Below are 13,899 nucleotides of genomic sequence, written 5' to 3' on the forward strand. Positions count from 1 at the left end.
AAATGTCTGTTCCCTCCTCCCACATTTTGACCCTTTCATCAGGAAGTTTTTGCACGAGCCTAAACACAGAATATATTTTACTGCCACTTTTCTAATGTTTAACCTGTGAAAAGCCCTGTTGTGATCCCTTAGTAAATATGCAGAAACACAATTCTTTCTGTTTAGTGCCTAAAGAAGTTCTGAGAATCCTTTGTAAATACTCTCAGGGGGCTGTAGTGGTGCATGTAGATTGGATAAAGGACTAGAAATAACAAACCAGTTAGCTCAAAAGTAATAGTGCAAGAGCCTGATGAATTACGGAGTGTATTAGTCATTGTAGCAGAATTTCGTCACCTATGCTTTGAATAGAAAACAGACTAAAATGGTATAAATCAGATATTTAAACCTCCTTCCCTCCTGCCCATAATTGTGCTGTCTGCCAGAGTCCTCCCTCTTCAGCCTGTGTGCGAGTGTTTGAAAATGAATGTAAGTCAGGTCAACCTGTGTCAGACGTTAAACGCAGAGACCTGATCTCTTCATCCTGAGATTAGATATTTATCACATGGCTCTGATCCCATCAGCTTGTCACTGACCCGGCTCTGTGTTTGTTTACAGCTGTCTTAAAGTGCTGACCCTCAAGTCACTGTGCTCCTCAGCTGTCAATACAACAGTCTGTTTCTCTTGTGGGCTTCTCCCACTAATCCCCCATCACCACCACCACCACTCCCTCTCATACCTTGACTTAACCCACAGTTGTTCCTTTTACTCTGTCTCACCAACTTTTCAACCCTTTCTGATTCCTCCTGTTCTCACTTCTCATATTCCTCCTCTCTGCGCTTTCTTTCCTTTCCATCCATCTGCTGTCAGTCACTCTCTCTTCTTTTATTATTCTGTATCCCTTCCACATCACTCTGTTCCTTTCTTAGCTTTTTCCTCCTTTCTTTCATCTCTTGGCTACAGTATAACCCGAACCTCTGTACATTCCTCCCTCTACTTTTCTCTTTCTGTCCCTGGTCTTTAAGAAATGTCGTCCTGGCTCAAACTTCTGAGTCCAGGGGAATTGGACTGAAAGGGCACATCCTGCATTCTGAATGAACTGGGCTTTCAGAGGCACTGAAAGATATTTCAGGGGCTGTGGGTGAGAGGGAAAGAGAGTGAGACTATAGTGAGGTGGTATTGCCCCAGGACTGCACCACTGTTCTTTCTTACTGCGTCAATGCCTCCATTTTCCAACAAAGTTTAAATTGAAAGCCACTCTTCTGCTAGGATTTAACAGTATCCATAACTGGAACCTCTGTCTGACAATATGGTGTGTTTTTTTCTTGTAATCGGCAACTATAAAACATACCACTGCACTTTTGGCCTTTGTCTTTTTCTGCACACTGCTCGCCCAGTGAATACATGAGATACATTTTCTAAGAATCGATAAATCAGAGGTGAAGCAAAAGAAAAATATACATTTTTGTTGAACTAGCACTTGTAGAACACCTGCAGAACAACTTGCCAGACAAGCTGTTGTTCAGATGTGAGGTCTGAGTGTCTCGTGGGCTGGTTAATAAATATGTTGCATTTATTCCTTACATGTGATTCGACTTTATGCTGCTTTTGCATCTTGCTCCACAACGTTCAATGAATTAAATCCACACAGGTTGTTCTGTATTATTTATTATGTTGTCATTTATCATTAGTGTAATGGGAAAAAGACATTAGTGAAGAAAATAAAATCAGAACTTATAAGGAAATTATTTTTGAACTTGTCTGGGCTTGTCTGTTCTGATCTCTTAGGCCAAATTAAATGTATCTGGTGCAGAGTGGAACAGAACTGAGCAGCTGGTGTGTTTTAAAAGTCCTCTAAATAACTTGTCCAACCTAATTTGTGAAAACAAGAGTGGACCTGTACCTGAATTTGGGATTGACTGTTGACTTAATCCCCTTGCCTCGGAGAAACCTATAAAACCTTTTGGCCTGGTACCAAATCTCCAAAGAACCAAAAGCTCAATTGCATCGTTTGTTTGGAGGTTCATCTTGTAGTGTATCGGGCAGAAAATTAACCTTTCCCCTCCAGCTACAGCAACTAATGTATACCAGTCAAATGTACTCCAATCCACTCATTCACTACTTCCAAAATGTAGTTACATTTGGTCCCTACAGGATAATGTTCCTGGGAGTGTAGATTAGATACTGGTTTCATTTTCAGCATGGCCAAATACTATCATTTGTCCTTCAGCAACAGATAATGTCCATGTACACGACATGCATTCTGTAGCAGATTTGTTCTTGTGAGACTTAGCAATAAATATATATATTGCAGTACATAACTTCCTTCCTTCCTTCCTTCCTTTCCCTCTTACCTTTTCCCTCAATCAGATACTAATCTGTTAGCGACTTCTCTATCTGGCTTCTCAACAATTAAATAAATTAAATCGCTAACAGATGGTCTGCAATGCTGCCATTACCACTGGAAAGCTCCTCTTCTCACCTCTCGGTTGATGGTTCAATTCCCAGCTGACCTGAAAGCCCCTATGCCCTTTTAGAACCAGACTCTGCCAACCATCTGTCTGCCACGCACAGGGGAAATATGGTGGAAAATGAATTATTACTGCCGGATTTAAATATTTGGCTGTTCACCTCTGTTTTTCTAGTTTGGGACCTGGTGTCTGGGTTTGTAGCTCAGGGGTCACAGATACAGCTGCTCACTCCAAGGTTATTCCTCACGTTTTGTGGGGAGGATGCATCACTGCAAATCCCCACACATAAAATAAAGGAATAGAGCTGTAAAGTTAGAGAGAGTTAGATAGATCCTTTTTTTTTCAGAATATGATATTACTCACTCACTCAAAAGAGTACATACTGCAAAATCTTTAACGCTAGATTCCTAACTGACATTACTAGTTGCCAGGAACTAAAGTTATAGGAAGTATTTGATGAATAACAGTCATTTGAATTTGCTTTTTACTGTACTCAGAATTGCTTTTACACAACTGCTTGTTGTCCTCTGTTGTCACATAGAATTGATCAATGTGCCAATGTCTAAACTGTCTTGTAATAGTATTGAATACTCTCAAACTTAATTTTAGTGTGGTCTGAATAAAATCTCTGTCGTCACAAAATTTTGTCCTGCCCGAAACTAAATACCACAGTGCAGAACTTCCACTTTTGCACTGCAAACCAGATTACTGCTCTAGCATTAATTTCTAGGTCACATTATTCCTGGAATTGACGCTTCAGATAGCTCTTTTTGAGTCAAGCAAGATAAACCCCAAGGCAAATGAAACCCAGTCTGAAATTATGAAAATTCATGAAAATCCATAAATTGCAGTTTTTCATAGATAATACATAAAAAGCTGAATTATTTTATTCTAAACATTGTCATTCAAATCAGTCTCAATCCCTCACAGACGTCCTCCTTCTCCTCTGCTACTGTTACTTACAAGCCACTGTACCGCCTTCTCCATTGTCTTTGCTCCAGGCTACAGAGAGTGACCTGGGAGATGTGGACCTGTCTGGACTTCCAGAGGCTGCAGTGGACAGCGAGGAAGAGGAAGAGGAAGATGAGGACCTGGAGAGAGCTTCAGACACTCTTCTGGGGCGAGATCTAGTCCGAGAGTGTCTGGAAAAAGACCCAGCCGACCGCAACGATGACGATATTGGTCAGTCGAACTCTGCACTGCTCATAGTCAAGCCTTTGTTTAATATGTTGTTGTCTTCCATCAAAACTTTATTTAAATTTGTAAAAAAACAAACTTTTTGCTCCTTACTCAGCTGATCAATAGCACACATGTCGATTTAAAACTGGCTGAACTGAAATGAAAAGGGGGATTTAGATGCATGTCACATCCTTCTTTGGTGGACTTGAGGACTGCCGGTTTCTATTTTTGGTCTTGATGTTCATGAGATACAGCCCTCTCAGACGCCATCTATCATTCAGTAAGCACACACAGGGGAGATGCACAAATGCCCCGCTCACAAAAAGACACCTCACAGTGGTCTCTAAACACCAGTGCCCTTTCAGCGTGTATTTTTAAGCAGGCAATCAGACAGACGACCCCATTAGCGGGACCCAGTGGGGACCTGGAGGAGAAGGTGACCACATTAGAGAGCTGAGAGGAGTTGTAAAGGCCTGGCCTGCTGTGTGCCTGCTGGGAGGCTGGCCTTCTGCACTCACTGGTTACACTCACAGCTCATTCAGAGGAAAGAGTGAGAGAGGAGTTTGGGGGAGGACATGTCTGACCCAAATTCAACCCTGGCTCACATAGTATCTAAAAAATTTACATAACTTAAATACATTTTTCTTCATTAATAAAGCTCACTTGAGTTCAGTTTAGCTAATTTTAATTACATTTTATTCAACCATCTTGTTTTTTGTGTGTCCTATCCAGAAACTTTCTCTTAAATCTTTGGGCAGAGATATTCTCATTCAAGTTGTCAACGGCGGTGATGCTTTTGCCCAGTGGTCTCGAACCTAGAGGCTGGAACCCACCCCCAAGGGGGTTGCCTTATAGATCTGAGGTTAAAAGAATAATGATAAAAACACTGAAAAAAATAATTAAATAAAGAATAAATAATACGTCTTAAGTTATCTGCTAACAGCCTATAAAGATATGCCAACCGACGAGGGGTCGCACGTTGACATGGATTTGTTTTAAGGGGTCACAAGCCATAAAGGTTGGGAGACACGCTTTAACCTATCTTGAATACTGTCATCAAATTATTCATAACTGGATTACCACTTCTAATTGATATAGATTCCATTACTGCCTGAGTAAGAACGTTGCACTAACTAAAATGCTAAGAATTACTTGGAATACGATGACTGTTACAACCATTTTTTTAAAGACCAAAGGCAAGAAGGAAAGAGACGGGAGTGGAAGCACAAAAATGACAGAGGCAATAACAGCAGGGGCAATGAAGGGGAGCTACTGAGCCAGCCTGCGTGGTGTGCACTGCAGGCTGGAGCGAGGTCACTCTGTTCTCAGCCACAGTGCAGAGGAGGAAGACAGATGAAAAGTAGGGAGGGAGCAGAATGTGAAAATATTTCAGTTGCCGTGAAAAGTCTTTTCATTTACTTTAAAACGCCTCAAAATTGTTATTGGCATCCTTTACCTGGGTGAAAACACTTGAGATATTAGGTGATTTGTTGTGCTGCATTTGTGAGATTTAGTATTCTTTATATAATAAGGATGTTTGCTCTGATTTATAGCAGGTTACCAGTTGCTAGAAAAATAGATATAGATTGATGATAAAGAGTATTACCAGAGCTTAAAAGCCTTGTGACTACAATTTTCACATTTTATAAAAATGTTTTTTTTCTTTCTATTTGAACTGTCGGTACCCCTGGTGATTTATGCGAATAAGGCTTTCAGAAGCGGGCATAATTTGTTTCAGGAACGCTGCTATTTGTCAGTGGAAAAATCAACGTATACTGTTTTCCTGTACACACCAGTACATGCTCTTTTCATATATCACAAGAACTTACTTTTTTCTTTTCTTTTTTCTTTTGCTTTCTTCTCTCCCCTTCTTCCTTTTTGTGCCAAATAGAGCAACTACTGGAATTCATGCACCAGCTGCCGGCCTTCGCCAACATGACCATGTCTGTGCGGAGGGATTTGTGTAGTGTCATGGTGTTTGAGGTGGTGGAGCAGGCTGGCACAGTCATACTGCACGATAAACAAGAGGTATGATTAGACCTTAGCACAGAAGTTGTAACAGTTGTATGAAAGTCTGATAAAAGTTTTGAAATGAATGTTTTAAAAAATATTGTTTATGCAGAAATTTGAAATGATTTTTTCATGTTGTCCAGCTCTTTTCCTGCATGTCCCACTTAGACTAATCATTAACAGGGTAATTATGATATACAAAATATGTTTGTTTAGTTTTTTTTTATTATATCTGCTTCATTAAGGCAATTACAAAGAATTCCGTTAACAATTAGATTAGTGTTTATCTTTATTCATTCAGAAACAAATGGGGCTGCTGGCTTGCTGATTCTTCATTTGATCATTAATATAATTACAGTTAAAACATCTTATATTTGTCTTCCTGTAATCTGCAAAACAGTGATGTAACCTTTAAAAAAAAAAAAACACAAGCACAAAAACATGAAGCGGGCCATAATAGCTCAGCATTGATGAACTTTCAAATGTACGTAAAATACAAAGCACACAAAAGATATGGAAGAAGGAACACACAAAAATGCCCACAAGAGCTTAGAACAATACACTGGGAAAAAAAAGAGCACATACATGTATCATCACATTTTCCCATTAGCACAGACACACACATCCTCACCATCTTCCAGTCTACCCGAAGCCAACTCACATACAGAAACTGGTATGTGCAAAGTCACAGCAGAGCGAAAGCCCCGTCAATCAATTGAGCTGCTACACAGCTAATTAATTAAGTTACATGCCTGAGAAATGGGCGCTCTGTCATGGCTGTTTGGTTACACGCAGCAGCATTAGAACCGACAGGCTGATAAATGGCAAAGAACTGCCAGCCGCCAAGCTCCATACACACACAAGTTTACACAAAGTATCCATGGATCGTCAATACACAACGCATGCGCGCATGTGTACCTCGAGTCAGTTGAAGGACAGATCTCCTCCACGCCGCTGTCTCTCTGTGGACTCATGTTGAAGGTCAAAGAGAAGCACTTGGCTTCCTCTCACAAGTGAGCATGAATCTGCTAAGTGAGTGAGGGAAGGGAAAATAAAAACTCTAAAGTGGTCTAACAGAAGTAAAAAAAAAAAAAAAAGGTAAAGTGCTTCTTAGGATGGAATTGAAGAGAAAGAGGTAGCCAACAAGGGACCATCAGAGAAGAGTGAAACCAGCAAGTTTCTTTACTTGCCATTTGATTATTTTGAAGACTAAGACTAACTTCACAAATAATGGTTTACCTATCTCTGCAGGCCTCCATAAATACTCATGATATAAATTCAAAGCATATATGCTATAAAAAGCTATATTAATATAAACAGTTATATTCATGCAAACTTTATGAAAATAGCCTCCGGTGGACATTAGTGTACAAAACGTAGGAGGTTGATTACTTTACCTCACCTCACTTATTACCATTTCATCGTTGCTGAGGGAGAAGTAGACTGACAGGCTGAGTGGGGAACACAAAGAGAGAGTAATGGGGAGAGAAAGTGAGACGCAACTAGAGAGTCTGATATTTTCTTGGTGAGAAACAGTGAGAGGATGAAAAGGCAATGAGGAGGAAATCTCAGTTATAGTTGCGGAGAGAGCCCAGGGCTCGTTCACCCTCCCTCCATCCGCTTACACTCCAGATGAATGACTTGTTATATTATGCCTGCCAGCACCTCCTTTTCAAAAGCCACCGCTAGAGACACAATACCTCCTTGCCACCGCAGTCATACCTCACACAACACACTTTATGCTCACAATATACTAAATGTCAGTTGGTAAAATATAGCCATTTCTAACAGTCATTCTTGTGCAGCTGTATCGGTCTGTTGAGTGGATGGTTGCACTACCTGTAAAGCCTCAGATGTCTTGCATTACGCTGCTATCCAGTGTGCTCTTTGAAATATAATTAATTTCTCATCCACAGTCAAATCATTTTAAATTTGATGATGTTGTTTGTGTGTCAACCCCAGTTGCATCGACAGCTACAGAGCAGTTTCAACACTACAAGATATTCAAGCACACATGGATGTACAAAATATTGAGTTAGCGATGGAAAACAGCATGAAAAGAAAGCAATTACAATATACACAAGAGAGCATTGATATTGGTGGTAGCATCTCTCCAAAGCAAAAATGTTTGATTGTGTATGTCTCATTATTTTCATGCTGTCATCTCCATGCACCTGTCTGCAGCTGGACCACTGGTATGTTATCCTGAATGGGGCGGTTGAGATCAGTCACCCAGAAGGAAAAGTGGAAACTCTTTGTATGGGCAACAGTTTCGGGATCTCACCCTCGCTGGACAAACAGTACATGAACGGAGAAGTTCGCACCAAGGGAGACGACTGTCAGGTAAAAAAAAAAAGAAAACTCTTGAACTTGCTACAAGAAGCTTATGTGTATTTACAGCCTCAGTATATTTGTTAAGGAATGCATTGTGACAAGCTGTTGTTATTGTAGCTAAGAAAAAGACTTGATGACTGATACATTTCTGACAAAGACAAAAGTTTTGTTGCACTGACATATCGTCGACTCCAGTGTGTGTCATGGTGCAACTAGAAACAATGTTGAATTTATTTTGTAAGCGAAAATAGCGTGGTGTTTCCACTGTTCCCAAAACAGTCATGTCTTGATAATCACAAGAAGGATGTGTGTTTTGTTTTTAGTCTTGCCCTGCTTTACCCCATTATGCAATATTTGCTTCAAAAGAATAGCAAAGTAAAGCCATGTGCTCATTTCTTCTTTTTACTATGGACTAGAGGTTTGCAGAGAGTTTCATTTTTGTTTTTCTGTCATTTGTTATGAAAGCTGAAATTTGGTGAGCAATGATAGCATTGCTTTTGGATACCTTTTAAAATACAGAATCTCGCCTACCAATTAAGTCACAGGCCTATTGCACATTTTCATTAAATGCTGTATTTCTCAAATCATGTTTACTAATAGTCTTACAGGTTTCTCACAGAAAGCTAGTCTTAATATAGAGATGTTTGGTGTTTAAGTTCATAAGGTAAAAAAAAAAAAAAAAAAAAAGCCTAGCTTGTACTTATGGTAACTCTGTCTCTCAGTCCAAAGTGCCCAGTTCCTCCAACACAGACATTATTTCCTGTCTTAAGATACACAGGAAGTTGCAGAGTTCGAGCTTAACAAGGCAAATGCAGAAATTGATGATTTAGTCTGGGGAAGCACAGCAAGTAACAATGCTGTAGGGTAGCGAAGAGTCATGTCCTTACGCGTTCTCTTCAATGTGATACAATGGGAAGTTCGTTTAACTCCAGTGATATATTTTATTAAAGGATGCTTTTCTGAGAAATGGCTAGTTGAGAGGATTTTGGACCACCGTAGGTACTTATGTCGAACCTTATTTAATGAAGTTTAGTTAGAGTGAGAAATAGTCTTGCTGGACCTTCCTCCCTTCGTCCGTCACTCCATCCCATGTCTCTCTCTGCCCACCCTCATGTTTCCTCTGTGCTGTTGTTTGAGTACCCAAATGTGGTGCAGAGCAGTGTTCTGCTCTACTACAAGTTCACCCGCTGTCCCCATGTCATCCTCGACCAGTTCGTCTGCATCGCCCAGGAGGACTACTGGCGGATCCTCAACCATGTGGAGAAGAACACGCACAAGGTGGAAGAGGAGGGGGAGATTGTGATGGTGAAGGAGCACCGGGAGCTTGACCGCAGTGGGACCAGGAAGGGACACATTGTCATCAAGGTCAGTGATTTTCAAGTGTTGTGTTGTTAGATTTTAAGGACCCGTCTGGAGATCGATCAAGTGTTCAAGAAAGCATTTTGCTTCTCTGAAGTGTGAAGGGGTGAAGGGATGCAGGGTGGCTTGGAGTTCATAAGGTGACGTCAGGCTGGTGTTTCACCCAGAGCTCAACCTTTTGTTAACTGACTTGATATAGAAATACATTTAACCTTGTTCAAGAACAAATCCTAACAGAGATGAGAAAGGGAAGGTTTAATGTCCAAGATTAAGGTTAAGATGCATGCCAATAAGATAATAAGCATTTTAATCTCACCCTAAGCTTCGTCAAACATGACTAACATCTCAAATCAGAGAATCAAGTTATCGCCATTTTTTTCATTATTGAATTGAACTGATTTGAGTACCACCTCAATATGAATCGACCCTACCCTCACAGACAGTATCTTGTAAAAACATCAATGCAGCTGTCCTGTGTTCTTAGTTGATCATTGAGAGGCACTGTTAGCACTATTAGTGTTTGCCAGAGCGTTTTCTTGTCTGCTACATTGCAGTGCGCTCCAAGGCCTTTTGATCCTTTTCCTCAAGCCTCCCGAGGCAGCCAGGTATTGATCGGATAATGGGCCTGAATGATTCTTTTGGCCACCATTCCGGGGAAGGCGTTCGGCTCCAAAACACAGTGGAGATGAGTCAATTCACAAGTGTTAGCATTTCCGCTTCTGTTTTTGGCTTTGTTCTTTTTGTGTCAGACAAAAGTGGATGGCTTTCTAGTTTCTCTTCCCTGTCAGATGAATCGTTTCCCCCAGAAACCTCTGCTCTGGTGACATTAACAAACTCACTGAAAACAGAACAGTGGAGTTTATGTCTGGACGTTGTATATCCACTAATCAATTACAATTCTTAGACATAGAAATCAAGAATTTAGTCCCTGATATTACATGAATTCAGTCTCATACAAATCCACGGCAACGAAACCTCTGCAACAAAGTGTGAGTGTGCTCTTGTCGAAGAACTGTTCTCTGTGTGTGTGTGTGTGTGTGTGTGTGTGTGTGTGTGTGTGTGTGTGTGTGTGTGTGTGTGTGTGTGTGTGTGTGTGTGTGTGTGTGTGTGTGTGTGTGTGTGTGTGTGTGTGTGTATGCGTGTGCGTGTGCGTGTTTGTGTGTCTTTGTTTTATTGATTGGTGACTGACACTTTAGTTCAGTAGCTGGATCTTAGGTTCCTTGTCACTTTTATGATTAATGTCGATATAATTTATTCAAATTGGAGTGTGAATGTGCTCTTGTGCCTGCTGGCTTCCATGCGTACTTGTGTGTGTGTCGGTGTGTGTGTTTTTGCCCTTGTGCCATTTCAGCTGACTTACATGTGCATGTATGAGTGTGCGCAGTATGTTTTTCTCTTGGTATCCTTATGTGTGTACGTGTGTTTATTATTCCCCCTAGGGAACCCCAGAGCGTCTGATCATGCACCTGGTGGAGGAACCGTCCGTGGTGGACCCCACCTACATCGAAGACTTCCTGTTGACCTACAGGACCTTCCTGTCAAGTCCCATGGAGGTCGGCAAGAAACTGCTGGAGTGGTTCCAGGTGGACAGCCTCCGGGACACGGTGAGTGTGTGCGTATGTGCATGTTCGATCCAATATGTGGGCGGATCTAAGAAAGAACACACAAATTTGTGTGTGTCTTCACAGGTGAAGTGTAATAAAGCAAAAGTTTGGAAAGTGTGTGTGTGTGCGTGTGTGTGTGTGTGCGTGTGCGTGTGCGTGTGCGTGTGCGTGTGTGTGTGTGTGTGTTGGGATAAGAGTAGACATCAAAGGTCAAGTGGAGTAGTTGGCTGGGATGTGAATGTTAAGGTGTTTGTGTGTAAAGACTGCGGGGTAGCTTTAAATGGCGGTGCTTATGTGCCTGTTGGCACTCCCTATGTTTTGTATTCATGCATGCTGATGGAAATTCATGTGTTGTGCCGCTCACATTCTGATCAATACAAGTTCTGCCAGCTCAGCTGTCCTTGAGCCCAGCAGCTATTTGTTCATGCCTGACACTCCCATTGTCCATAACTGCTTTAACCTAAGATTAGTCTTGTATTGTCAATAGTCTTTATGTGGTTGTCATTCAGGCTTATAATCTTCCGCTCCATTAAACAGGATCTAATCCTGTACAGAACGAGCAGGGAGAAAGTAACGAAATGTGGAGACAGGGGAAAACAGAGGGCATGAACAAGCAAAGGGAAAGTGGACATTGATTGATGCTCTGTGTTGATGTATCGGTTGCCTCTCTCACCTTTTGCAAAGGTTAGAACAATGTTACCACCAGTCTAAATTTGCAGACATGATTGTTTTCATATGCTTTTTGCTCTAAATCTTTCTTCTAATTATTGTGGGGCAAAATTAAGTAGTTAATCAGTGGTTAAACATTTTCTCTGCAGTCGTGCACATGGTCATTATTTAGCTTCCCTGCTGTTTCTTATGTGTTAGTAGCTACTGAAGAATTTATTGAATTATTTATTTATTTTTCCCAGAAAATAAAGGCAGGCAAAGCTATAATTGGACTAAATGAAAACATAAATCCACCTCTGCTTTCGGTCAGAGTAACAGATGAATTGTTTGGCAGAAATTAAAGATAGCATTAACCAATTTAACCATTACATAGTGATGAGAAATATTTGGCAATTTTTGGCAGCATGGCAACAAAATGAATAAGTATTCATGTTGTCAGGAATATAGCCTACTACAATGTCCTTGAGCAAAACACAGAATCCCCAGCAGGCAGGACTTAAAAATCACCTCTGACCCGACACCTACAGTTAAAACATTCTGCAAGAGCTCTCAACAAACATCTCTTCAACGCAGGTCATACTCAAATAATGAAAGGTCTTTGAAGAACTGCAGAGCGAAAATAAATTGTCACAGGAACTATGTGAACATGAGAATAAGTTTTGTGTCTCAGCTGAATAAACCTCTCGCTGTTTCAAACAGGTAACGAGAATAGTGCTGCTGTGGGTCAACAACCACTTCAATGACTTTGAGGGTGACCCGGCCATGACACGCTTTCTGGAGGACTTTGAGAAACATCTAGAAGTAACAGTAAGTTCAGACTTCAGTCTATACTTAGTTTTTACTTTGTTGTCACTTTTTACCTAGATTTGTTCACACAGTACATTATTCATTATTCATTCTATTGTCTGGTGTTTTGCTCTTTGAATGTCTAGAACAATATATTTTTTCTACCAATATTCATTGTAACCCCAGCAAAATGTCACATCTCTTCTTCAGTTATTACTCTATTTAAACTATTTTAAATAGCGAGATAGCAAGACTCTCCAAAAAAACACTTTCTCCTCTTGTCTTTTCAGAATAGTAGCTCAGATCAAATGATTATTTGTCTTCTCATGCAAAAGAAAACCTTTTTTTTTTTTAAAGCCGCTTTAAGCACTAACCACATGATTACATGTGCAAGTTGTTTTTACACCCAAAACACTCCATTGCACACCTTTGGAGACAAAAGGCAGTTTTAATGCAACACTCCTCAGGCTCATCATTTTCCCATTTCCCCTTCCTCGTCAGAAAATGAAGGGCCATTTGCGTTTGCTGAACATAGCGTGTGCAGCCAAGGCTAAGTGGAGACAGATCACTCTGCAGAAGGCATCCAGGGAGTCACCGCTCTACTTCAGCGTGCAGGGCGGCAGCGAGAGAGGATTCGGCATCTTTGTGGAGTCGGTGGAGGAAGGGAGCAAGGCCGCAGAGGCCGGACTCAAACGGGGAGATCAGGTGAGAGGAAACGATGCAGCATCATATGGTATAAAACAGTGCGGTAGTATATGATGATACATTGCTGTAAATCAGTCCCAAATTAGATGGAACCTTCAGGGCTGTGCATCCAAACACCACCCAGATGAATGTGGAATATATTGGAATAATTTATGTGAAACACAGACCGTGGACATGTTTCAACTAAATTACTGGATACAGTTGGAAAAATATGTACCCTTCAGTCATAGTATGTAATGTGCTAAGCAGCAGAACTTGAGATGCATGTTTATGTTTGATGTCTAGAGTTGAGTCATCTTCACAACTGAAGTGCAGATCTTTAATCACTTTTTGGGTTGTAAAGTCTCATGATCTGACCTGTCCTGCGGGCACAAAGTCAGCAGTCTTATTCTCAGCATCTGATGCGACAGTGTGGTTAAACTCAATACACTTGCACATGCACGTGCATATGCTGATTATCCATCTTCAGATCTATGGGAGGATTTTATGTACGCACAAGCCCATAAATGTGTAACATGTTTAGACATTTCTGCAATTTTATTAAACCTATATCTTATAATATCACTCCAACTTGAGCATCAATTTGTGTTTACTTGATCATCCATGAGGTGGCAAATTCGCAAGACACACACCTGCCACTGTGACCAAAAAACAGTGAATTTGGTGAAAGATTCTTTGGTGTGATGATACAAAAAATTGCAAAGCTCTGCCTCAACAGTAGGAAAACCAGGTATCCTTTAGGTAACCTGGCTGACACCATCCCCACTGTGAGGCATGGTGTTGATGATACCCTGCAGTACTTTTTT

General features: G+C 40.9%; 1 protein-coding gene across 3 annotated transcripts in view; it reads left to right on the forward strand.

Annotated features, from left to right (window-relative positions):
- LOC111234286 (rap guanine nucleotide exchange factor 6-like) overlaps nucleotides 1-13,899 on the forward strand; it is an 87,906-nt gene that overhangs the window by 38,035 nt on the left and 35,972 nt on the right. For all 3 annotated transcript variants that reach the window (XM_022762282.1, XM_022762284.1, XM_022762283.1), the window contains exons 4-10: nucleotides 3,449-3,629; nucleotides 5,518-5,654; nucleotides 7,821-7,979; nucleotides 9,183-9,335; nucleotides 10,769-10,933; nucleotides 12,302-12,409; nucleotides 12,890-13,093. In XM_022762282.1, coding sequence (XP_022618003.1) covers nucleotides 3,449-3,629; nucleotides 5,518-5,654; nucleotides 7,821-7,979; nucleotides 9,183-9,335; nucleotides 10,769-10,933; nucleotides 12,302-12,409; nucleotides 12,890-13,093 — 1,107 coding nt within the window. The remainder of the gene's footprint in view (nucleotides 1-3,448; nucleotides 3,630-5,517; nucleotides 5,655-7,820; nucleotides 7,980-9,182; nucleotides 9,336-10,768; nucleotides 10,934-12,301; nucleotides 12,410-12,889; nucleotides 13,094-13,899) is intronic.

The sequence above is a fragment of the Seriola dumerili genome, unplaced genomic scaffold (assembly GCF_002260705.1).
Source record: "Seriola dumerili isolate Sdu_G_001 unplaced genomic scaffold, Sdu_1.0 BDQW01000449.1, whole genome shotgun sequence".
Lineage (NCBI taxonomy): Eukaryota > Metazoa > Chordata > Actinopteri > Carangiformes > Carangidae > Seriola > Seriola dumerili.